General features: G+C 49.5%; 1 protein-coding gene across 2 annotated transcripts in view; it reads right to left on the reverse strand.

Moving 5' to 3' along the window:
• IGSF3 (immunoglobulin superfamily member 3) overlaps positions 1-25,949 on the reverse strand; it is a 104,043-nt gene that overhangs the window by 34,578 nt on the left and 43,516 nt on the right. For both annotated transcript variants that reach the window (XM_065065276.1, XM_065065267.1), the window contains exons 3-4: positions 1,884-2,294; positions 654-1,043 (exon numbers count right to left, since the gene is read on the reverse strand). In XM_065065276.1, the coding sequence (XP_064921348.1) occupies positions 654-1,043; positions 1,884-2,294 (801 nt within the window). The remainder of the gene's footprint in view (positions 1-653; positions 1,044-1,883; positions 2,295-25,949) is intronic.

Below are 25,949 nucleotides of genomic sequence, written 5' to 3' on the forward strand. Positions count from 1 at the left end.
AATAAGGCATGAGTCAGTGAACTCTCTCCTTTCACCCCATTATTTCTGTGTTTATGATGTTTGCCTGACAAACACAAAAGGCATTCAGGCGAGCCTCCAGCAGGGTTGCTTTCACCAGGGTTGGCAGACACACAATGACCATGACAGACCTCCATGCTGAAGAGCAAACTGGGGCTCGAGAAGCACAGGAACCCTGGTTTCTCCCAGTACAGCTGTGTTGCAAGACAGCTGAACAACAGCCACTGAATGGCCTGCAGGAGCATAGAAGCTCTTAGGATAAACCAGAGCCAACCTGGTCTCCCCGCGACACCTTCTGAGTACTTTAGAGCAAGGTGGAAAGAGAGGTGTGAGGAGCAAGTTGGAAGCTACCTCGCACACCTTCAGCTCAAAGGCCAAAACCGCCAACTTGGGGCCATTACCAAGTTGGGGGCATGTTTACCCACCTACAGACCTGACACATATCCCTCCTTCTCTACCATCTCCTTCCCATTAAAAAAAGCCAAATCTTGCCAGCTGGGTTTTCAAGCATCCACAGCATGCATATTATTATCCTCCCTCTTCCCACCACTGAAGGTTGGGCACTTCATGGCATCACCAGCTAGCTGCCCAGTAGAACACTGTCGCCAGGAGGGGATGGGCAAATCTCTACTTACTGAGCGGCAGGACAGTGATGGGGATGTTCTTTGGCCGCTTGCTCTCCTTGTCGATGAAGTCCCCAGTCACTGTCTTCTCCCGCTCGGTCACCCGGCAGTTGTACTTGCCGCTGTCCTCAAGGCGGAGGCGGTAGATCTTCAGCACAAAAACATTGTCACTTTCTTTGGCTACCTTGAGCTGGCCCTGGGCCTCACGCTGGGCGAACTCGTTGTTGAGCACCGGCACGGCGTTGGGTCCCAGACTGGCGATGAGGGAGCTGTTGAAGGCCCAGGAGATGGAGAAGTAGCGGTCAGGGACATTCTGTGCCTCCAGAATGCAACGAAACTCCACCGGCTCACCCACAATATACGTCCGTTTCTCTGTCTCCAGCCGGACACTGAACTCCTTATCTAGGGAGAGACAGAACAACTCATGTCAGCACGGCAAAGCCCATCAGGAAATCCAGCACACCTCGTGTGAGGTATTTACAAACTGATACTCCCTGCACGGCCAACATCCCTCAAATATGTACATCCACAGGTTACAGGCTTGCTTTTGCTGTGAGAAACTGGATCGGCTGTGCTGCAGGACAGACAGTTTGCTGTCCAGCACACAAGAGCTTCAAGACTTCCCCAGTCATGACCCTTTACTCTTGGGAGCAGCTCTTCTGCGACACCAGCATCCAGTGGCACTGCTGGATGCAAGCTGGAGCCTAGTCCTACTCACACCCCACACAGCTGGGGTTGAGAGGCAGGGTCTTTGGGGATATCACAGAGGAAGAAAGAGCTCAGCCAGGTCCTTAGATTCTCAGCAGGAACCTGTGGTGTGGGCTGGGAGAAGGATTTCAACTCGCAGATGGACCTCGTGCAATACAGAAGTGCTTGCCAAAAGTTTTTATTTTCTGCTGTCACTCTTATCTCCTCACTTACCAAAATTCTCATTGCTTGCGCTAGCACCAAGTGCTTAAGATTTATGTTGCATCTCATGCATCAGCCCCAGATTGCTGGTTATGTCAGGAGAAAGGGGCTGCCACCCAAGCCCCCTTGCTACCCCAGTGTCCCCTAGTTGCTATTCACTGACATCTGCCCTGCCCGCAGGCAGCACTTGGACCCTCCTTTGCCTTGCTTCACCCTGTCAGGGACACACAGCAAAGGCGAGAGCCAAGCCCCAGCCACCTAACATGGCACAGCCCTGTTTTCCACCTCTTCACACCACCCAGCCGAGCGAGTAAAGGTAGAGGAAATACTGACCGGTGGCTTGCACGTTGACGATGGCGCCCTGGGAACGCTTGCGGGTCATGGCATACCAAGACTTGTCTGGGTCCTGGATCCACTCAGCCGCCTCACAATAAAACTCGCCCTGATCCGACGGGTGGAGGTTGTAGATGGTGAGCTTCGAGGTGGTCTCCCCAACTTTGTCCAAGCGAACGTCCCCCGTTGCTTGCCGCTGGGCATAGGCGCTGCCAGCCCGCAGGACGAAGTCACGGCTGAGGGAGATGATCTCCACGGGTGCCTCGCTTCCTCGCTGCCGGTACCAGGCGATGGAGACGTGGCTGTGCTGGGTCGTGCTTTTGGACACCTCACACTTCAGCTCCAGGGAGTCGCGCTCCACTTTGTTCAGCGTCTGGGGGACCGCCGTCACCCGCAGCGAGTCGGGGATCACTGCAGCAAAGGGGGATGGGGAGACACAGCCCAAGAGTCAGCAATGCTGAGTCTAAAGTCCAGATATATTAAAGGAGAGATGGGGGAGAGGTTTCTTTTTATGGCTGTAATTAATCATTAAGTATTAGAAAAGTGCTGTTGGCTCACACCTGTCCCTCAAAAAGGGGAGAATTGCCCCCAAAGCCCTTGGCTGCGAATGACCGAAACCTGCAGCACACACTTCAGTGCTGTGCTAAAATTCCTGCTCAACAGCCCCAGTGACTGCACAGGGTTGTCCACGAAAAAGTCAGCAGATCCAACTCCCTTCTCCTTTGTTTATATCATACTTCATGTTCTAATGACTCCTTCAGGCCAAAGGAATGGGTTTCTGCATCCAGAGGGAAGTGGCTCCTCTGAGGGCAGCAATGCAATTGCAGCCTGCCCAGCTCCCACTCCCAGGACACGGTCATGTCAAGGCACTTGGTAATGAAACTGCTGCGTACTTTTCCAGCTGATTAACTGGAGGAAAGGACGTACAGCTGCTAAAATCGGAATGAAAAAGAACTGCAGCCCCCAAACCTTTCTGGATTTTAGCAAGCGCCTTAATTTTTGCAAGAGGTTCTACCACCAGAAGACAGACTTTCTTAAAAAGAAGCCCTTCTAGACTTCGTTGTCTCAAGAAACATCATGTGGAAAGATGAATGCAAAGCTTCTTCCCAGCTCTGCAGGCAAGCCAGCGTTAGTGAGCCTATTAATGCCCACGGTTTCACCATGTACTGGTGGAATATAATTAACATATCTCAGTTTGGTTTCACTGACAGCACTGGAAGGTTTGACGAAATTAGCTGAGCTGCCGAAAACTGCAGCTGTTCCGCTCAGGCATGGCTACGGAAAGCAATGAGATGCAGTGAAGACAACTACTGGGATTATTTATGGCAGAAAAGTCAGAAGAGAGGAAAGAAAAAAGCCATGAAATGGAGTAAACAAGAGGGAGTTCTTCCCACATCCAGCCCAGATGGGAGCATTTGCTTTTACCACATGCTCATTACCCAGGCAATGCCCTGCCCCTGACAGGGAACGTACCTGGTAAAGCCATTTACATCGCAGGCCATTGCCACTGTCCCTGCAGCCGGGTCTCCTCTTCCCTTCCTTCCCCTCATCTTCCTCGCTGAGGCTCCTGTCCCAGTGATAGCCTCTGGCAGACCAAGGCCAGAAGCCCACCTCACTTCGCCTTTCTCACTTCCCTCTGACTTCCAGACCTGCAGTGACAGCAGCAACTAACTTCACCGGTTCACACTGCCTGCACAATGAGATTTAAATTTCTCATTTCAAACCTTTCTGAATAATTTCCATAGCCGTGCAGCTCCTTTCTCTTTGCCCTCCAGCCACGGGCTCTTATAACTTTTCTTATGTTATTTGAATAAATTAAACCTGATCATCACCTTGTTGGGAGTTATTATACTTTTCTCCTGAGGTGCTTCAAAGGCAGAGGTTGCTACACCAGCCTCCGCACGACAGCATACAGGGCGAAAGCGGGCAGCTGTGAAGAAAACCTGCATGCCCTCCTCCCCCCCCGATTTGAGAGCCCTGGGTGCCCCCCTGGTTGCCTGTGTGCCCCCCAGCCCTGCTCAGCAGAACAGCCGCTTGCTGGCTACAGGCAAAGGGGTGCCCTGCTTACCCAGAAAGCCTGCCTGGCTGTGCAGGGTGAGTACAGGCCAGGCACTTGTTTGCCAGACATGGAGCTGCCCGCTCGCCAGGAGTAATGCCAGGAAGCCTGTATAAAGGCTTGACCTCAAACAAGCTATGCTGTTCCCCAAGCAGGTTAGAGGCCAGCGCAGGCACCGCTTCAGCCACTGGAACCATGGCTTCGTATTTCCAGGTCATAACCTGACATGCTGTGCTGCATTCCTCCTACTCTTTCAGTTAAAAAAGCCAGCCGAGACTCTCCAGGTTAGAGGAATCAGTAAGACCTTTTGGGCTGCATGCCGCCTTGGAGGACATTGTCTACATCAGCTGGGTATGGACATACGTTCAGTCAGTGTCACCTTCCTAACCCAGAAGGATTAGAGACACACTCACCAAATGAAAGCACAGTTTCCGAAGGATGAGACGTCAAGAGGGACAGGCAAGAGCCCTGAGCTGGCTGGGGTAGCAGAAGGGCTCTGTGCTTCACTCTCACGCTTGACCAGTGATGCACGAACAACTTTTTCAGTTACACTGCAAGATGCAACTGGGGTACCGTGTTTGGGGACTGGGGAGGCGGGTAGGAGAGAGGGGAAAACGCCATTCTCAAGAGGCAGCTGAACATGGCAGCAGGTCACAGCTCATTTCAGAAGCCCGATGAGCATTTCATTCTGAGTGCTGCGGAGCACTGGGGAGTCCCGCGGGAGGGCTGCAGGTCCACTGGGGCTCATGCATCACCCCAAGGCACAGAGGCTGCTGGCCTGTGCCACCAAAAGGGCTACAGGCATCGCTCAGCCCATCAGGCTGGAGCAGATCAGGAAGTCATGGACAGAAAAGCAAGCAAAGGTATGACAGCACACATGGGGAGGTGTGTTATCACAAGAGAAGTTCCTCCCAAGCCAGTTATCCCGCTCAGACTTCAAGGACACCAGTTTGTAGATCAGGACACAACTAATTCTTTGCATGGTGTTCACCTGGAAGCCAGCCATCACGCTGCCAGGCTGCACGCACCCATCCCTCAGTTACCTACCATGGGAAGCACCAGGGTTTCTAGGGGCACCCTGCAAGTTGGGCTCCACTTGAAAATAAGGGTAAGCTTAGATGAGAGTCATCGCTGTCTGAAGGGGAGTAGGGCCACACCTGAATCAGAGCCGAGATGGATGCTGCAGGACACATCCTCTCACCTGCACATTCTCATCCAGCTCCAGCCTGTTTCTCCCCTCTTTTCAACATCCCATCCAGGCAGCCTGCCTTGCACTTCCCCCAGCACCCAGTGTCTACCCCTGCAGCTGCCATGATGCCCTGGAGGTGCCAGAAGAGCTCCCCTCTCTCCAACATCAAGGTTACGTTTGGCAGCAAGCAGAGACGGGGAGATGAACAGCTGAAAAGCACTTGGTGGGAACAAACCTGTTGCACTACAGCCAATCCCAAAGCCAGTCTGCCCTAGCCACTGCTGACAGCATTAAGCTTGTACTTACCAGCACTGACAAAAAAGAGCAATGAATACAGAATTTCCTGTTAGTCCCCAAGCTGCAGATTACGGCATAGGGCACTGGAGTAGGTACTCAGCAGTGGGTGGACTGCTAATCAGAGGGTGCTCAAAAACACCCCCAAGTTTTGAGAGCTCCTGAAATATTAAATGTAAATATTACCACTAGAGGGTGTCAGGGACCCGGCTAGGGAGAGTCCCAGAGCCCTGCTGTCAGGACAAAGAGGAGGAGGATGGGGGGAGCCTGGAGATGCTTCCCTTTCCCCTAGGGTGGTGCCCATGGGCATCCCTCCTCAGGAAGCCTGCACACACAGCTCCAGTCAAGCCCACCTCAAATGTACACACCTCCATAGATGAGCACTCAGTGAGCTACATAAAGTATTTACAGATTGGGAATTAAGGCCATTTAGTTTAGGATAAGGAACTGGCTTATAGTCTCCCAGAAAACAAGCAGGCAGCAGAGACTGGAGTTCCCAGGTGTGGCCTTGGCACACACCTCAAATTCTTCAATGTGCTCTTCTTTGAGGCCCAGGACCAGCTACATTTGCAGTAGTTCCTGGAGCCATGCTGAACTGTGCCTCAGGTGGACAAAGACCACGCAGGTGTCTCCCTTCTCCCTGCCTGGCTCCAATTTCTCCTCGGGTATCCAAAAACCCAACCACCCCCAAGAGGTAGGCTATCAAAGCTTTTATGTGCCAGACACAAACCAGAGAGATACCAACATTTCATCTACTCCCAGGTAAGGCAGCAAACCTGCCTGAGATGCCAGTTCCTTGTCAGGTGATGCAGGAAGAACATCAGCCTGGAAGCTGGTAAAACAACACTGTGAAAATCACTTAGCAACAGGGCAGCCTTACACTGTAGGCTCTTGAGGAGTAAAATAATTTAGACAGGCTACTCAGCACAGTGGGACCATCTCAGGGCCACTGTAAGACAAGTAAAACCCACCAGCCTCTTCTTCCCTTGGACTTCACTATAGCTTTTACCCACTGATAGACTTTAGAGGCACCCTGTGGTGATACCCTGTGTTCCCAACTGCCCAGTTCATACTACCCGGGCAGAGATAAGCTTGCCAAGTGTCAAGAGTGAATTATTTAGGAAGAACAAACACATGTATTCTCTACTCCTAGGGAGCTGCTTCTGGCTGAGAAATACTGCTCTGGATTTTGCAGGGAATTAGTAGAAGAGTTATGTTTCCATCTGCCCCATGACATCTTGTTGCCCTGCAGGGATCCCAGCTCAGTGCCATGAACCTCCTTCCCCAACCCCTGTGGTTGTGCATGCGAGACAGAAACAAGCTGCTCTACAGGAACCACAATGCCAGTGCCACTGGTCCAGAGGTGAGCGCTGGCAGTCACCGAATGGCACTGCAAATGGCACTGTGGGGACACAACATTTTATTATTACCCTCTGCAAGCTGCTATCCCTCCTGCAGCTAGCCTTGCCATCCCAGGGAGGGACAGTCTGCCAGCCTGATGCCACAGAAACAACTGGAAGGGACCTGTCCTCTCCCAGCCACTGCAAGCTCTCAGGGAGCCACTTTCCTTATATCCCTGCCCCCATCACTATTTGGATCCTTACAGGATCCAAATATGTGTGCATGTGTGTGGCAGGAGGAAGGGGGTGGTGATGAGGCAGGGAAGATATCTAGATTAGCAATGTAATCCTCTCAAGCCTTGCAATTAGCTGTACGTGCCGATCCATACCTGCTACAGCACCCTAGACACCGCTCTCGGTCATCAGTCATAGAATCATAGAACAGTTTGGTTTGGAACAGAACCTCAAAGCTCATCTAGTTCAATCCCCTGCCATGAGCAGTGACATCTTCAACTAGATCAGGCTGCTCAGAGCCCCGTCCAGCCTGGCCTGGAATGTCTCCAGGGATGGGGCATTTGCCACCTCTCTGGACAACCTGTGCCAGTGTTTCACCACCCTCATTGTAAAAAATTTCTTCTTCACAATTGAGCCTGAATCTCCTTTCCTTTAGTTTAAAACCATTACTCCTTGTCCTGTCGTAACAGACCCTTCTAAAAAGTCCGTCCCAAACCTTCTTGTAGGACCCTTTTAAATACTGAAAGGATGCAATAAGGTCTCCAGTCAAAAGCTTATGTAATGCCTTAATCATGGAGGAAAACACATGCTCTGTTATACTGCAAAACCAATGAAGACCCTCAAATGTCACCTTTGGAAGTGGACAAAACTGAGCAGGGTCCTCTGCCTGCCTTCTTTTTAAGTCCCACCTAAAAACTCACAGGCGGCCTGGGCCAGGCAAAGCTGCTTTCCTGTTGCTGCTGCTTGTAAGTTGTTCCCACTGCCCAAGGTCCTACCAGAATCTGAGGAGACAAACCGACCACCCTGGGATGTACTTTTTCTGTGACTAAGTGCGTGGGGTCTCTATACAAAACCTTCTATCCACTCTTCCTCACCCACCAACATAGGCTCCTGATACCACAGGGAAAACATAAGTCATAGAATAATAGAATAGTTTGGGTTGAAAGGGATCTTAAAAGGTCATATAGTCCAGCCTCTCAACTGTTAATAATCTGGTTGGTTTGGGGATTACATGCCTTTACTAAAGCCCCACCTGCACTGAGAAATAAGGATGGCTAAAGACAGGTTTAAATGAAAGGCAGCTGAAAGACTAATTGTTTAAATAAATTAAAAAAGAAACCCTACACTTTTCGGAATTAGTCAGTGAATTCACTCCAAGCTCCTGACGGGGTGAGCAGAACTTGTCCTGTGGTCTCTAGAAAAGCAGTCAGAATATACTATTAATCCTCCTGTAAATATTAAAGCCTTATTTCAAATGAGAAGTTGAACTATGAAGTTACTTTTTGTTGCTGCACAATCAAGAAGTACAGTGTGAAACACTATAATGACCTGCAGTTAATTATAACGCCACAACATTCTGCAGTAAGAGCAATAAAATAAAATAACACATCCCCAGTTTGCATGCTTGCAGGTTTTTAAAAGGGCAGTTTGTCACTGATTCTGCTGCTGGCAGAAAGCAAGAGTGGAGCTGAAGAGTTAAGTAAGATGGCATGGCAGTTGTTTCACAGCAGTAGTAATGAATCCTTTGACTACAATAGTATCCTTGTTTGTAAATTAACGACTGGCTGGAACGATTATGCCTATAGAAACGCGTCTCCCAAAGAAACTGGGTGAGTTCAAGCAACCAGTGGGAAAGGACACAGGAAAAAGAAGTAAATAATGTAGAAGACAGGGAAAAAAACAGAATCAGAGAGAAGACGTGAAAATTGGAAATTAGGTCAGCTTTCTGACTCAGGGCCTGAACTCCCGCTTGCTTGCTGCAGGCTCCGTCAGCCACACGCCCAGCTTGCCCCGTTTGGGGCTGTCGCTGTGCTGTCCCCCCACGCATCGCACACCCTGCTCCTGCTCTGTGATGTGCCTTGTGAGAGGAGCTTCCCGGCCAAATCCCTGCATGGGACCCCCTCCTGCAGCTTCCCAAGCCCCACCCAGACCCACAAGGGTTGGCAGTGGGTGCCCCGTGGCCACATCAGCAACCCCTTCCCCATACACCCAGGGTGGGTGCGCAAGGGGAACAGATACGCAGAGCCGCAGCTCCAGCTTGTCCTTCATGGACCCCAGGGAGCTACAGCTTTCCCAGCTGCTCATGAGTGCTGTGTCTCCAGAAGAAAACACCCACCTTTCCACCAGGTTTTACCCTGGGGCTCCAGCCCTGCTGGCACAGTGCTGTTCAGAGCAGTTCTCTTAGCCTCCTCCTGCCACAAGCAGTGGATACTCCTCCAAAATTGCTAGCCCTCTTCCATTGACTGCTCCCGGCACAGTGCCAGGGGCACATTCATACCCCATGCCCCTGTTTTGCTGTCTCACATCACCTCTCTGCCTGGAGCTGAAGCTGCTCTGAGGAGCAGGGGAAGGCAGGCTCCAACTAACAAGCTCCTTTCTTCTCTCCCCACCCACTCTACCCAAAAACACCCCAAGGAACATGTGGTTATTAGGACAGTTAATTTAGGTGGAGAAGTTCAAGTGACCTAATTAAAAAAAAAAAAGAGAGAGAGAGAAACCAGAAAGGGGTTGGTAAAAGCACAAGGAGGCACCCAGCAGAGAGAGTCATTTGTTCATTAAGCAAAAATTAGCCAGAGCATCAGTTGAGCAAGCCCTGACCACAGGTGGCCTGAGGGCCAGACACTGGGGACACGGAGGCACCGAAGAGCACAGTGAGCCGGGTGGGGCAGAGAGCACAGGCCTCACATCTGCCTCCATCTCCCAGACAGAAGGAGGAAAATCCCTCCTCCCTCGCACATGCAGAGTTTTTTTTCAATCCTGGGCTCAGTCTGAAGAAGCGTGCAAACCAGCAAGGAAAAAAAGGCTCAAGGCAGTGGCAGAGATGACATCCAAAGGGACAGGGGTTTTCCCTTCCCTGCAATGGGGGAAGTCTGCTTTGTGACAGCCTGGATGCCTGTGCTCTGCTACCCAGCACCTGACAAGACAGGCTCTGTGCTCTGTGCTTGGGCTCTGTGGTCGCAGTGAACCCCTGTGCTGGTCTGACTGAAAGTGAGTTAACTTTTTCTCATGCAGTCAGAAACCTTTCTTTTTTGTAGCTAGCATGGTCACTGTTTGGATTTAGTTTGAGAACAAGAAAATAACACTTCGGGACAGTGTTAATGTTTTGAATTGCTGTTGTCTGAGAGCCAAGGACACTCTGAGTGCTGTGCCTACAGGTATGAGGCATCGAGCAAGTGGGGCATGGATGGGGCAGAGCTTGATTGACATCCAGACTGATCAATGAGAGTATTCCATCCCATTAGTGTCATGCTTCATATTTACCGAGAGTTGGGATCTTCTGGCAAGGAGCTGGGATGGAGACCCATTTTGGCTTCTGCTCTGTTTTGGGGTAGTTCTGTTCAGGAATTTCTTCAGCTCAGACTTTTTGCCATCCTGCCCTTTGCAGAGGTCTCTGGGCCTTTCTGCTTTTTTTCTCTCTCCAGGATCAACTGTTCGGGACCAGGTGCTGCTGCTTGGGACTGGCTGCTTGGTGCGGATGGAGTTTGTGAGGAATTGCATTGAGTATCTTTTATTTTATATTCTATCTTCATTTTATATATATTAGTAGTAGTATATCAGTGTTATTTTATTAAACTGTGTTTATCTCAGTCCACAAGTTTCTCCCTTCCCTTTTGATTCTTTCCCCTATTTGGGGGCGGGAGGGGAGAAGTGAGCGAGTGGCTACCGTGGGTTTGAATTGCTGGCTGGGGTTAAACCACAACCACCCCATTGAGCAGGCCAGCACCCCAGGCAGACCCAGAGGAGATCCAGGCATGCTGCAATGCCTGGTGTGTCCCTGACCGTGGGACCTTCCCATGCCCACTGCTCAGTGACACCTGGCCAGGCTGCCAGCCCAGCACCGCCAAGCACCACACCAAGCCCCTCCAAAACAGGGGATATATCAGGGGAGGGCAGCAGTGGGCTGCAAACCACCAGGCACCACACTGACCATTCACCTGCAGAGGCAATAATCTCCAGCAGCAAGCCAAGGTGAGTCAGCTCACAAATCCCTCTTTCTCTGTCTCCCTCCCTCTTGGACAATCTCACCTTCACGAGGGTTTAGCTCTCCCACTGATCCTGAGCACCACCAGCGAGCTACTGCAGCTTAACGCAAGCCTAAGCCACTGCAAACAGCAGGGCACAGCACACCAGCATGCACCTCTTCCACCAGGGGTTAAGCTGATGTGCCTTTTACTTAACAGTACTTTTGAGCTAAGAGCAGAGACAGGGGAATTTGCTGTGGCTTAAGCTGGTACAGGGCAACCTGCTAAGCCACAGCCTCCCAGAGCCCTCAGGACAGCCAGGAAAAGCAAAAATCCCCCCAAAACCAGCAAACACGGAGCTGAGGAGCAACACAGACTGGGCTCCTCTGAAGCCACGCATGCAACGCTGTCTTGATGTTTTACACCTCTGAAGCTGAAGTTAAGGAATTATAGAAGTAGGAAGCTTAGAAAATCCTCTTTTCGGCAATTTTTTAAAAACCTTATTTTGCTCAACCTAGCGCGCTTAGGCAGGCAGGCAATACAAACAGCTGAACAGGGAGAGAGTCATGTAGTATCACTTCAAAACAATCAAAACACATCTCAGGCCATATTCCCCCTGGACTATAACAATGTTTGTGGTGCTTTATAGTGAGGTAAGTCACCCATCTCAAAAATCAATTCTCAAGGAGGATTCTCCTCTACTTTAATTACACAAGCAAGAGCAGGAGCAACACTGGAGATAAGAATGCAGAGCTGCTTTCAGAGATTAGTGGCCCTGCTTCAAGGGCTCGGCAGAGATCACACAGGAGGTCAAGGCGTGCACGTGAGAGCTGTTTTTCCTTCATTTGCGCAATAATGAAGGTTTTGAGACCTTGCAAACGCCTTTCTCTCATCTGCCTCTGGGACCTGACCTTTCCCAAGCTGCAAAGCTCCCAGACCAGAGCTTCCAACCACCCCTTCTGGCCTTAAGCTCAGCAGCGGGGATTTATTTATGCCTCCGAGGCAAGATGGGACAGACCAAGACATACTTGGGAGACAATTTTTGCGAGCAGCATTTTTTAAACTAAAAACTCCAGAGAATCCCAAATGGAGAACCTGGGCCCATCCACTCCAAACTCTACCTTTCTGCTGAGCACACAAGAATGGAGCATTTCATAGAACCATAAAATGGTTTGGGTTGGAAGGAACTTTAAAGATCACCTAGTTCCAACCCCCCTGCCATGGGCAGGGACACCTTCCACTAGATCAGGTTGCTCAAAGCCCCGTCCAACCTGTCCTTGAACACTTCCAGGTACGGGGTATCTACAACTTCTCTGGTCAAGCATTCAGAAGCAAAGCACCAAAGGAAGAACAAAATTAGGCTTTATTGTCTACTACAGCCCAAATTTCTTTCTGTTCAGCTCAGGTCTGGGTCTTAGGTTCTCATGGGAAAACAAAGTGAAAATGGCATACTGATGAATGGACAGAGAAGGATAGACCAGAATCATATCTTCTTCACATGGAGATTACTAAGGACACAGGGTGACTAACAAGTAGATGAGAAAAGGTTTTGAAATTTAAGCACAAAAAAATCCCCCATACAAAGACAGTGGAGATCTTTCTTTAACAGTCCCATTTAGAGCATGGAAATTGTTCATAACACATTCAAACACACATCTTTACCAGACAAAAACCACCTACAAAGCCATGAAGTCACTGTGAGCTGGAGAGCTTTCTGAGGGCTGGAATGAAGGATGCTGGTTCTTTTGGGTATTTCCAAGCTACCTTCTTCCAACAAGGTTTTGGCAGCTCAGAACCATTATCCTAAAGCTGGCACTCCTGTGATGAATGAAAGGCACAGTCTGGCTCTTGCAGGATGGAGTCCAAGCTCTCCAACCACGAGGACCACCTGCTCTCCTCCTGCACTAGAAACTGTGGAAAGCAGAATTAAGACAAGTAATGGAAATTTAGCCAAACAGTTGACAGACTTCTGCCATCTGATCAAGGTATCGTAGATAAAACAAGCCAACATCCACTTCTGCAAATCTGTTTTCCCAGTGAGGTTTCTTTTTCTACTGTACTCTGCAATCTTGCCTCTTATGCACATGGCTATGGCTATGGCCATTTCTCCTCTTCTCCAAGCTTCTTCTGGTTCAGGTGGTGGGGATCTAGGGGGCAGAGGATAAGGGGAGATGAAATTCTGTGCTTGGAAGCACTTTTGAGACTGTGCAAAAAGGTGTTCTCTTGTCCCAGTGCAGCAATCAGCTAGTCTGGCACACACAAGCAGTTGACTTTCTGCATGAGAGTGCTTGGCATCTTTATATTGAAATCTTTTAATAAATGTATTTATTTTTATATTCATCGATCTGGGCATTTCAAAATACACAGTGCCCTTTCTTTTTTCCTCTTCTCCCATTCCACTTTCAGATTTCTGTGAACTTCTCTGGTTATCATGCCAATGAGAGATGGCCAACGCTGAGTTGCTCTCCTTGCAAAAGGGCACTGTCTGCAATGCTCCAGCAGCATCCTTACACGCAGCTCCAGAAGAGGACATCATTGTTCCTTACAAACTGTGCTATATTTCAAGGAGATGAGGAAGACAACAGGGCATCTCGAGGCAGTGGGAAGAGCTGTGAACAAGGATCAGTTGACGGAAATAATGACGGCTCTCCATCATGAAGCAATGCACTGCTTTGGCAACGTGCATGAAGAAACCCTTGTGTTCACCAACTCTAAGGCAGCAACTCTTAAACCAGACACACAGGTGGAAAGGATTCACTCAATAGTTAGTTCCTGCCATACAAATTGTATTCCAAACATTTTTTGAATGGCCCTCAGACCCTTCTTATGTAGAGAGGGTGTAAATGACTATCCACAGGAAGCTTTGCTCATCCCCAGCAGTGAGTGCTCCACACAACCACAATGAAGTGACAGCAGTAAGACACAGGCAAAACACCAGCTGGTCTTCCATGACACATACTAAATGATGAACAGCAGCATCATTTCAGAAAGAGATGGACACTTCTTCCAGCTTCACAGCCACTGGTTGCTTGTCCTGCCCACCAAGTGACACCCAGCAGGCAAGCAGCCCCATAGGAAGATGGCTCGCTCAGAGCCAGCAGCACAGATGCACGCCACCGATGGTTACAGGAAGAAGGGAAAGGTCTGAATCTTGCAAAATACAGGTAGGTCTTCTAGGACACAGTTCTCCGAGGTTTCCAGGATACGCCAAATTCTTTGCTGGAGCCAGTGGGCATTTAAAAATAAGTGTTCAGGAAATAAACCTCACATTAAAATAAGGAGAAGATGCTTTTGGTGCAGCCATCATTAACCCAGAGGCACACACTGTATCAAAGTAGCGCATTAAAAAACCCACTCAGAACAGTAAAGAAAATAAGTCACGAAATAAACTAGCAAATAGGAAGTTTCCACAATGTCTCCAGTGCAGGATCAATATCACTGACTCCAGCAGAATCCAGGACTTTATTTATAGCACTTCCAGCCTTCTACTGGTGAAGCCCGTGTGAAAGCCAAGCACAGATGACACACTGCTGTCTGCAGGTCTCCAGACAGCTCCAGTTTTCCCAGTGCTTGTTCCATCATTGCAGCCAAGTGCAAAAGGCTCTGCAAGCTTCCAGCTTCCCAGCTGCTATTTGCTACCCTGTAGGTAAACAGCAAAACGACTAGCGTGAAGCATTTCACTCGTGCTGCTGCTTCTCGGGAATGCCCTGGGCAGAGGTAGGCTCTGGAGCTTAACCGGCTGTGACACCATGAGAGGCATGCCCAGGAACAGCAGCAGATACACTGCTGGTCGCTGCCTGCTCAGCAGACTGAGGAGAGCGCAGCACAATGGAAATATCGCCTGCTCACATCAGCCTGAAGGGACTCTTGAGCAGGAGGAAGGAGAGGGAAGTTCTCCTCAGCAGTTAACAAGAACGGGGGAATCTCTAAATGTCCTGGACTCCTATGAAAGAAAAATAAGGGAGCAAGACCCAAAGGTAATACTTTTAGGCTGCTGAAAGACAGGAGTCTTCATTATGGGCTTGTCGTCACAGTAGTATCTTTGTACAGTATCTTCTTACATCTCCACCCTTTGTATCAGCCTCTAGCTGGTAGGCATCATGAGGTTAACCTCTTTCTACAGATACTTAGGCTTCCCGGGGAGACAACAACAGGAAAGGCTTTCCTGTAGTATTTCAGCCACCTGTGTTTCACCTCCAGAAGTGCCACCAGCTCTGCCTGATCTTCACGTCAGGCTGAATCTGCTCAGGGCTTGTTTCACCTTCTGCTGCACAAAGATAACAGCTTGTCTCGCAAGCATGTCTAAAGACTGAAAGCCCAAGATCTCTCATGCAGATGAGCTATGGTATGCAAATAAAGAACACAATGGGATCCTGATAAGGTATTTATTCTTACATCACCCTTGCCCTGCGCTGTCTGTGGGGGGAATAAACTTCTCACACCGATCAGATTCAAGTTGCTTTTTTACAAGCAAGTAGAACTGGAAATCAAGACTGGTCGATCTGCTGAACTACGTCCAATTAGTTGATGCGAGTGATCATTGCATTACCAAAAGCAGAGCACAGCAATGGAAAATGGTCAGGGCAGATTAATTATTTAACTCATGGGCAGCTGCACAGACCCACAAACCATTTAATCGCTTTTCTCCTGCCACAGGGAAGGAGGCTGACCCCCTCTTGGCACCACCGTGGGGACAGGGAGCTAGCTGTCCCTGTGCACGGCTGAGCACCGAGGCGCTGAGGCTCTGCAGAGCATCACCCTTCTGTGTCAGCTGAACGAAGCGCAGGATACAGTGCGTGTCCCCACCGATGAAATTAAAACTATGCAACTACAATGCACGTGCGTGCTTCCATCTCCCACCAAACTTTAGCAAGTGGCTAAATATTGAGATAGAAAGTCTCAGAGTAAGTTTAACAGGTTTCATGAAACAGATGGAGAAGCAGAGGAGATACCCACCAAATATTAATACTTCTCTGTGGGGATCAGTGCAATGTTTGGTCAACCTTTAGACACTCAAGTCATCACCTGGAAGACAATCATGGGGACACCTCAATCAAGGAAGAGCAATGATTGCACTTTATTAGATGCCTAGGAATTCAACCATGAAGCAAAACTCACAGGAGGCCAAGTTTCACTAGTTCCTCTGCTCACATGTATTCTTTTTCCTTTTATAAAACAAATCTTCTCCAAACTCAGCACTGATATCAGCACGCTATCCTATCTAAAACAGGGGACCCACTCAAACAAAAAAATCCACCAAAAGGAGTCTCAGGAGACTTGTTTTGTGACGTTCTCTCTCCTTGACTATCAGTGTTTTGTTCCCTAGTCATAAAAAGCAGGACAGTTTTAAAGGCTATCGTATTTCAGATCACAGCCAAATTCCTGTAAACACAACCTTCAAAAAAGGAAGAATCAAAGAGCTTTAGCCTGTTTCTTTTTCTGTCACATTAAAATGGCAACAAAGAAATTTTTTTCCTTAATTATTCTGCTTTTTTTTTCCAATTTTGAATTGCTTGAGCACATTAGGTATTCAGCCCTGGTAGACTCAAGGGTGACTGAAGAACTAGTGGAATCACAATGGCACAGAAGGGAGAGTGGGGAAATCAATAAGAGAAGAGAGCTTCAGTTGGACTCTTACAGCTCCCAAGTCCCAGCTTGTTTCTATAATATTAAAGAGCACACTTGGGAATAAACTTCCTGGGGAAAGACTCGCTACCTGCAGCCCCTTGGCAGAGACAGGAGAAGACTCACAGCTCATCCCTGAGGCTCCAAACAGCCCTTCCAGGCACATTCTTCCAAATGCCACCACTCTATAGCAAAATGAATTATACAGCAACACTACACACTACTCCCCCAAAATAAACAAGCAGGGAAGTGATTTAAAAAAAGAAAACAAACAAAGAAACACTTTTGTTTAAGGAAAATGTTAAATCTTTTAGCCATAACTGAAAAAACAAACAAACAAACATAAAACACACAGTAAGCTAGCTCCCCTTCAAATTCATTGCAAGTTTATTTGAGTACTTGGTCATGCTCAGACATTCTGGATCTATTAAGGACTAGTTTATGTCAGAAAAATCCACACAAAGTGATTTCAGTTAAACTAATGCAGCCTCTTATACTTGTCTGTTAAAACAGTCTTGCAGCAGACTTTAATCCACACAGTTTACTTTGATAATTTAAGGAATTTAAGGACATCCACATAGCCAAGAGGTAATAAGGTTGTGGAAAAGACACACAGGCCAAATGCAAAACTCAATACCTCACATGTTGCAAGTGAAAATCCAATTTCTTTCATGCTACCAGTGTAAATTCAACCCCCAAGAGTGCCGAAGAACAACATGAGAAAATTGTGACAATTAAGTTATTAGGAAGATGACAAATGCTCCTCCTTTACCCATAGAGCTGCTGAGGTGCACACCACCATATTGAGAACATTAGGAGCACAGCCTTCCACCAGCTTCAGTTAAGTCTGATGGAGGAACCTTTTCCTATGGCCCCCAAGATGTTTGTACCCTGGAAACACAGGCTGAGAGTGGGGAAGAGGTGGCCATGTCCCCCACCAATATACCACAGAATCACAGAATGGTTGGGGTTGGAAGGGACCTCTGGAGATCATCCAGTCCAACCCACCTGCTAAAGCAGGTTCACCCAGAGCAGATCGCACAGGAATGTGTCCAGGTGGGTCATGAATGTCTCCAGAGAAGGAGACTCCACAACCTCTCTGGGCAGCCTGTTCCAATGCTCTGGCACCTCAAAGTAAAGAAGTTTCTTCTCATATTCAGATGGAACCTCCTGTGCTTCAGTCTGTGCCCGTTGCCCCTCATCCTGTCATTGGGCACCACTGAAAGGAGTCTGGTCCCATCCTCTTGACACCCGCCCTTCAGATATTTATAAACAATGATGAGATCCCCTCTCAGCCTTCTCTTCTCCAGGCTGAACAGACCCAGCTCTCCTAGCATCTCCTCATATGAAAGGTGCTCTAGGCCTCTATTACATTCACCCTGAGCACAGCAGTGGAGCTGGGGGCAAGGGATGTGCAGCCTAACAGGGGCAAACAGAGATGACTGGCTTGCTAAGTTTCACCTCACCAGACTCCTACTTCCTTTTTTTTAAAAATTTATTTTAAGCTATAGTCAATTATATCCATGTGACTCAACCTTTTTCTTTTAAGGAAAAGAGTCATACCTCTGCTTTCCACCTCTAGAATTCACGGTGACTGCTGTGGGCTTACACTGGGTGTTGACTAATACACTGTTCAGATAGTCTTTGAGACTTTTCCAGTAAACTATGCAGCACTGGCTCCCTCCTAAAAATGTTATCTTTGTGGAAGGACTGACACACGCAGCCTCATGCACAGCATGGATGGCAGCAAGACTGTCCCTGCTGGGAGTCAGGCACACCATAAAGAAACACGCCCTTAGGGAGAGGAGGAAAGCCAAAATCAGGGAGCTCAGCTGTGCTGGTTTGACTGAAAATGGGTTAATTTTCTTCATGCAGCTAGAAACCTTTCTTTTTCATAGCTACTACACTCATTATTTGAACTTAGTTTGAGAACAAGAGATAACACCCCAGCACAGAGTTAATGTTTTTAATTGCTCTGGTCTGAGAGCCAAGGACACTCTGAGCTGTCTCCACAGGTGTGAGGCATCAAGGAAGGGTGGCAGAGATGGGGCAGAGCTTGACTGACATCCAGACTGATCAATAAGAGTATTTCATCCCATTAGTGTCATGCTCCAGATTTAAGGAGAGCTGGGACCTTCCAGGTTGTTCTTCTGCTTGCTCTCTTGCTTTGGGACACTCTCTTTTGAGCCAGGGGAGTTTCAGTTGGGATGTTTAGTTCAGCCTTTTGCCATTTTGCAGAGGACTCTGGACTATTCAGGTGTGGCTTGCTGGGACTGGCTGCTTAGTGTGGACAGAGTTCATGGGGAATTGCCTTAAGTCTCATTTATTTCTATTTTTTATATATTTATATATATATTTACATATATATATATATATTTACTAGCAGTGTATTAGTATTTTGTTATTTTATTAGCCTGTGTTTATCTCAATCCAAGTTTCTCTCTTCCCTTTTGATTCTCTCCCCTATTGGGGGGTGGGGGAGGGGTGGAGGTGAGTGACCGGCTATTGTGGTTGTATTGCTAGCTCAGGTTAAACCACAACATCAGCCTTTTCCCATTTTGCTGTGCACAGCTACCCACAGAGTCAGTCAGCACTGAAGATGCCAGGCAGGCTTGGAGCAACCACATTCTTCTACCTGTCTGTCTGTGGATTACACCTGGCCACCCACAATCACAAGCAGTACCACACCTCCCCAGAGCAGTGTGACATCTTCATCTGTCAGAGCCATATCCCACCAAGCCAAGAAACTCCCCACAGTGACAAGGACCTAAACAGGGACAGAAGAGGTGACCAGCTTACAAATCCTCCCAGGAGCCCAATGGGAGGTTGACTCCTCCTTAGCAAGCAGGGTGCCACAACCCCTCTTTCCCAAATCCCAACCACCTCCATCAGGACACAGCAGAACAAACAGCCCCCCACAGCCCAATGCTTTTGGGTGGAGAATGGTGGCATTTTCCCAAGGTACGATCCAAGTTCCTTTCTTTCGCTGCCTGGCAGGGACCTTGCTGGATGTGCAAACCCACGCAAGCACTGAGCCGCTGCCTCTCTGATCTCCCCGCATGTGGAGTGCAAGCCGGCAACGCCCCAGGAGAATCTGCGCTTATTGGCAGCAGCAGCTCCTGGCATATAGTCCCCCAGGAAGGAAAGGCTGGATCATAACCCACAGCTGGGGAGACATGCAAAAAGGAGGATACCATCAGCTTTACACACTCAGGAAACTTCGCCTCACTGAAAAAATAATTGCAAGGTTTGGGCTTTGTTTGTTTTTACAAAGCCCCCAGTATCCGTCACATTATTAGAGGAGATTATGGAGCATCTCTGCTGACATACTCAACAGCACACACCTGTGAGAACCTCTCATTTTCCTTTTAATATTTCCCTCCTCCTTGTCTTCCATGATTTTTCTTTATTATTATTTTCATTGTTTTATTGCAGGCTCCTCATTTATCTTCAGACTCAGCCATTTAAATTTTCATAAGAGGCTTCACTGTCTATCCCCTATTTCTTCAAAGGCCTTGCTGTATTTTTCTGCATCTTCTTGGTCTCCCAGGCCTAATTGTTATTATTTTTAACCTTCAGTAGTTTCTTTCGCTTTCTTCTCTGGTCTAATCTCTCCCTGCTCCCATTTTCCTCCTCTGTACTAAGTCCCTTTCATCCGTCACCTCCCTCTCGCCCCCGGCCAAGCATCCAAATACACATGGAGCAAGCGTAACCAAGCATAAATATGAAAGGGATCATGCAATTTCAGCAAAACGCTTGCCCCTACCTATTCAATATTTGACTTGTAATGATTAAGTCCAAGAAGATAATTTTTTTTTTTCTTTTTTTTTTTTTTTACAGAACTCTGTAGGTCTTTAATAAACCTCAGCTTCCACCTCGATGGCAGCCAGGACTACAGTTGCTGAGCTGTTTCCTATGCATTACAGCAGATTTGCTCCAAGGTAAGCGAGAGGGATGCCTGAGCCGGTGGGAGCTTGAATTATAAGCGAGGAGATTTGATTCCCCAGTTGCTGGTTTATTGAAATTCAATGCCTCCCTCTCACCTGCCGCTTCGTTTTGCTAACCTCTTCTAGCTGGCCTAAAACTTCCAGTCTATGGCACAGGCAAGCAGCCGTGCTCCTCTCAAACCCAAGGAGCTGTGCCCTGCAGCAAGACCTGTCAGAGAAGGCATTGGCAGAGGCACACCTCAGTCCCATTGCCTAACAGAGGGACACGCTCCTCCTCAATGGAGGTAGATATGGAGGTGTCACTAAAGTCTGGCCTCAGTGCCAGGGGACAGCATGCGATGGTTACATCGCACACCAGCTGATAAGAAGGGCTGCGGGCGACTCCTCTTGCCTCGGAGAGGGACACACGGGGGTTTGCATTCCTTGCACAGAGCACTCACCAGGGCCTTGCACTTTTACCGCATGCAACCTCGCTACGCTCCAGACAATACGAACAACCGCTTCACCCCTGAGTACTGGGAGAAGAAGAGGAAGCTGTCTCCTGCTGGCAACGTACAGCTCCCACCAAATTTGAACCTTCCGAAAAGCACACGGGCTTGAGCTGCACCTGGCAGCCCACAGAGCAGCTGAGCTGGAGGAGCTTCAGGGCACAGCAGCCAGCTGGTGCCTAGGATGCCAGCTCCCCTGGGCCCTACTCCACAGAGACCCGTGGTGCTCGCTGATGTCTGAGAAGAACGATTAAACCAGCACACAGCCCTGCGATAAGCATGTGCAGGAGCGGCCAGCCCCTTTCACTGCTCCTCCTGGCCAAAAATGCAGAGGCACAAGGAGGGCACAGCGAGCATGTAGACAAGGAAACAAGACGTGGCATGTAACAGAGCCCTTTCTGGAGACTCATAATGCACTTTGTGAACATTTCATTATAAGTAACCCCTCCCAAAGGGAAGAAAATAGCATCTTTTCCGAAACAGGGGAAAACATGCAAAAACTGAATTATACATGCCCCTGGGTGAGGCAGTAAGACAGAGCCTACCCTACAAATGCCCATCAAGGAGTATGACAGTTCTGACATAGCACTACCAAAAATACTGTGTTTGCAGAGTGGAATAGGACTGGAGTAATGAAGTAATCTCCTAACTCTCCGTTCTGTCTCCACATTTCTAGAGAAGAGACAAGGTTACTGCAAACAGCAGTGAAGACTTCACTTCTCACCAACCTGGGTGCACAAAACCTGTCTGAAAAAGAAAACATAATATATCTATTTTTAGAAATATTTTGATTTAATTCCCATATGGTCACCTAGGTTTTAAACTGGCTGTTTACACCCTCCCTCCACCACGGAGATGCTTTCAGTAACCTGGAAAGCCTCTGGGGAAGATTTGCTAGGCCAAGCCTACCTCACCTTTCCAGGTGCTGCTGCCCTGCACCAGCGCTGGACAGGACCCCTGCCCATCCGCCGCATACACATGCACCACCAGCAAGCACACCAGGCTCTGCAGGGAAGGAGGTGCTCACATGTAGCGTCCAGCAGGAAAAGCAGGTCTCACCAGTACAACCAGCCCCACAGGAGCAGGCTGTGAGCTCCGGCAGAGGGAAAGTTCTTGAAAACACCCTGAATTCCCCAGCATCCCCCCCGGCTGCTTTTCCCACAGGGCGGACCTCAAACCAGCCTCTCACCGGGAGGAAATAAATAAATAAAATAAAATACACCCGTGTGTGGGCTCATGCAATTTTAATCAAACTAATGTCTGCAAAAAGGGGGGCAGAGGGGCGGGGGCAGGGAGGGATTACTGTGCCACTTGTTCAAAGCGCTCCCGTTTATTCCACATCTGCGATCCCTTTTGAGCTCCCAACAGCAGCGAGGAGTAGGAGACGTACAAAGCGAGCGTGTGGCACACGCTGAGCTGTCTCTTTGTTTTAGTCACCGTCTGCTGCTAATGTCAGCAAGAGAGCACTCCGGGGATCGACGCCTCTGTGCCGCGCCAGCTAATTACACACCGACAAAAGCACCCGGAGGGGGGAGAATAAAAAGAGAGAAAACTGAGCATCCTAGAAAAAAAAAATAACAATGGATATCTTAACAGTGGGCCAAGAACTAGGGAGACCACACCTGCTTCCCACGGGGCTGGGGGAGAAGGCTAACACGCAGGAGAGGATGGAGAACATCTTGAGCTCTACCAGGAGTGGTCCTGCCCCACAGCAGTGAGGGTGCCTAGAAGAGGGGAAGAGGACAGCATGACAGCCCTGCCCTGGCAGCAATGCAACATGGTGGCAGAGGAATGTTGAAAAGGCAACTGCAGGTACCTCCAGGGGTCCCGGCAGAAGGAGACGGCAGCAACGTGGAGGACTGGACTGAAAAGTTCTTGGGACTGTTTCCTCCAGAAGCACTGGGCAAAGAGCTGGAGCTGCAGGAGGGGAAGAGAAGCTGGTGGCTCACAGGAGTACAGAGATATTTGTGCCAGCTGTGTCAATGCCTGGCGTGTTTCAGAGGTGGAGGAGAGGAGCTCTGTCCCTTGCCTGTCCATGCAGCCCTGAGAGCCCCATCTCTCAGCTGGCCTGCTGCTAAGCCGGCAATGCCGATGCTCACTGGTATCACAGAGAACACGAAATGTTTAATACCTGTGTGGGGGACGCGGTCTGTTAGCTACAATACCTCCCTTGGATATTCCTGAGAGCCACCCACCGTGGGGAGAGGCAGAAAGCAACAGAGCTGCTCCAGAGCAGGTTCCTGCGGGGGCTCAGGTATTAACCTGCCCCCAGCCCCTGAGACTCGACTACAGCTCCCAGACGGGGATTAAAGCCAGCAAAATGAGAATTTCAAACGCACATCCGGCAAACCCATGTGCATTCCCTGCAGCGGCAAATAATCAGGTGCCAAGAAGGAGATTAACCCTGTGGGACTGAAGGAAACAAAGGCATAAGAGCTGGTCGGTTTAAGAAGCTGCTTCTGCTGCTTCTCCCAGATGAACACAAATCTGACCAGCAAGCATGAGGGTAGTGCCCACGTAAGAAATACTGATTGCCAGGAAATATAAGCCTCTGATTTTATGCAGATCCACAACAGGCAGCACAAAAATCCCTGTCATAGCTATTATGGCATAGGTGAGGCAGGTAGGCCCCTACTCAGGTTGTACCACAGGATACATTGCTTTGGAGTTCATTTTATCTAATGGCGAGCAGGCCACAGGGCCCCGTGCACCAGGCCCTGCCCTGCCAGCTGCCAGACCTACAGCGGGCAGCACACAGCGCCCTGGGCATCGACTGCTGTGCCCTAACAAACCAGCCACAGGTCCTCACTTGGGCTCAAAGCAATCCAGGCTACTGACTGAGCAGCGGCACTATGGGGATGTCCTTCACAGGTCACAGAGCCTGACTATTTTGGGAGGGTACACAACCAGCCAGGCTGGAGGGGCTGCTGTACACGCAGAGGTGGAGGAGCTGTGTGTTGGCCAGCGTTTACTTGTTCAGTGGGATCACCCATTCAAAGCTGAGATGGGGCATCACCCAGTGCACAGTGAGAGGCTGTTCTTCACCTGCAGGCAGATGCAGCCAGTGCCTCTTTTGGGAGGAGGCTCTCCCTGCATGCTACTGTCAGGCTAACAACTGCACGAGACTTTCACATGCTTCCTACTCAACAGCTAGATGTGTACCATGACAGGCTTCAAGTGCTACAACCCTAATGCTTGTGTTGCTGGAGCGGGAACACGGTTCCCAGTCAAGCAGCCTCCAGCAATACCACCTTGGGCTGTGATCTTGTCACGTTTCATAAGCTTCATCAGGTTGTGCTCTGGCTGGCATACAGGGGGTTTCAGCAGCAGCTGGCTGGCCTGCTGCTCCAGACAGCGTCCCTGAACACTCAACAGCAGCGCTGTGTCATGGCAGCCAACAGGAGGATCCACATTTCAGTCTTGACAACCAGCAGATAACAAGGGACAGGATGGGTGGCCCTCTGGGCATCAGCTCAGTGGACCAGTAATAGGACTGGGACTGCGGTGGTTAGCTCAAACCCATCATACTTTAGCAGTGATGGAAAGCATCTTCTAGCCTTTTGTGGAGAGGACCAAGGAGCGGAGGGTTCCGGGGTGGCTCCTGGGGCACACATGTCATCTGAAACATCTTATTAGTGCAAACTGTCCACAGTCATACAGCTTAACTTAGCCCTACTAGAGCATCATGTGGCCTGAACATACCACAGGAAATGACAAATCCATCTTGCTGTACCGATGGTCTGTGACAGGGCTGCCTGCAGAATCTCATCCCGTTGCTGCCACAGGGCAGCTCAGCACCCATGCAGCACCCTGAGCTGCACTCTGCCTAAGCCTGTCCCCGTGGACACGACCAAAAGCCACTGCACTGCTGCCCAGCCCAGCACACCTCTGGTGTCCCAGTTCCTCCTCTCCTCTTCCCTCCATCCACAGAAACAGAAGAGATCTGAGGAGCCCACTGTCCCCAAGGATGGGCACGCAGCTCACACTGCTCTGGCCACAGACACAACAAAGGGAGCTGAAACGATCTGAGAGCTCTGAGAGCGCTGGGCGTGCAGGCATCTCATTCCCTACCACTTGCCAGCCGCTGTGACTCACAAAGTCACTTCAAAAGGAGCTCCTCAAAGCACCATCACTGCCTTTGACTTCTCAGTCACAAGGTGGAGAGGAAGAAAGGGTAGGAGGTGGCAGTGCAAAGGTAATTACTAGGTCCTGACGGCCCTGATGGAAGACAGCACTGAAACCCCCCATTGCCAGCTCTGGAGTCAAGCGCCTGACAGCACATCCAGGGCATTGCAAGGATGCAGAGAAAGGGTGGGGAAAGAGGCCCCAAAAGGTCCCTACAGAAGGAGGCTAGGTGGAGAGGCCAGAGCCCATGTCTCTAACAGTTTTGGGGCCTCCTCCCATCGGAGAAAGGAACAAGGATGCTCCTTCCACCCTGGCTGCAGTCCCTCATCAGTCGCCCACACGTGCAGCTCTCCCTGCTCCAGTGCCTCCAGGATGCCACCACCCTCCTACGTGCCCTGCTGCTCTTCATGACACAAAAACTCCTGTCCAAAGCCTTCCCACCTGCCACTTCCACACCCCCTCCTCCTCTTGCCTTCCCAGTGCTGCTGTTCTTGCTTTCCTTCCTGTTCCCTTTTCAGCTCTCTTTCTTTTTTTCCCCACCTTTTGCTTGTTTTTAACTCTCTCACCTCCAGTCTCCCTCAGCCTGTCACTCTCTGCCTTGCACGCCTCCATTTGCTCCCCTTCACCTCATTCAGTCCAGCACTGGGATGACCACAACCTTCCCTTTCCCCAGCAAGGGCAGGAGCCCCTGGATTCCCCCGGACCACACAGCAGCCAAAGGGCTCCATTTTTGGCTCAGCTTACCCTGCACTCCAGGCTTGGAGGCAGGAGCCCCTAACGCAAAAGGATGCTCATCCCCCAGGGCT

The sequence above is a fragment of the Columba livia genome, chromosome 1, assembly GCF_036013475.1.
Source record: "Columba livia isolate bColLiv1 breed racing homer chromosome 1, bColLiv1.pat.W.v2, whole genome shotgun sequence".
NCBI lineage: Eukaryota > Metazoa > Chordata > Aves > Columbiformes > Columbidae > Columba > Columba livia.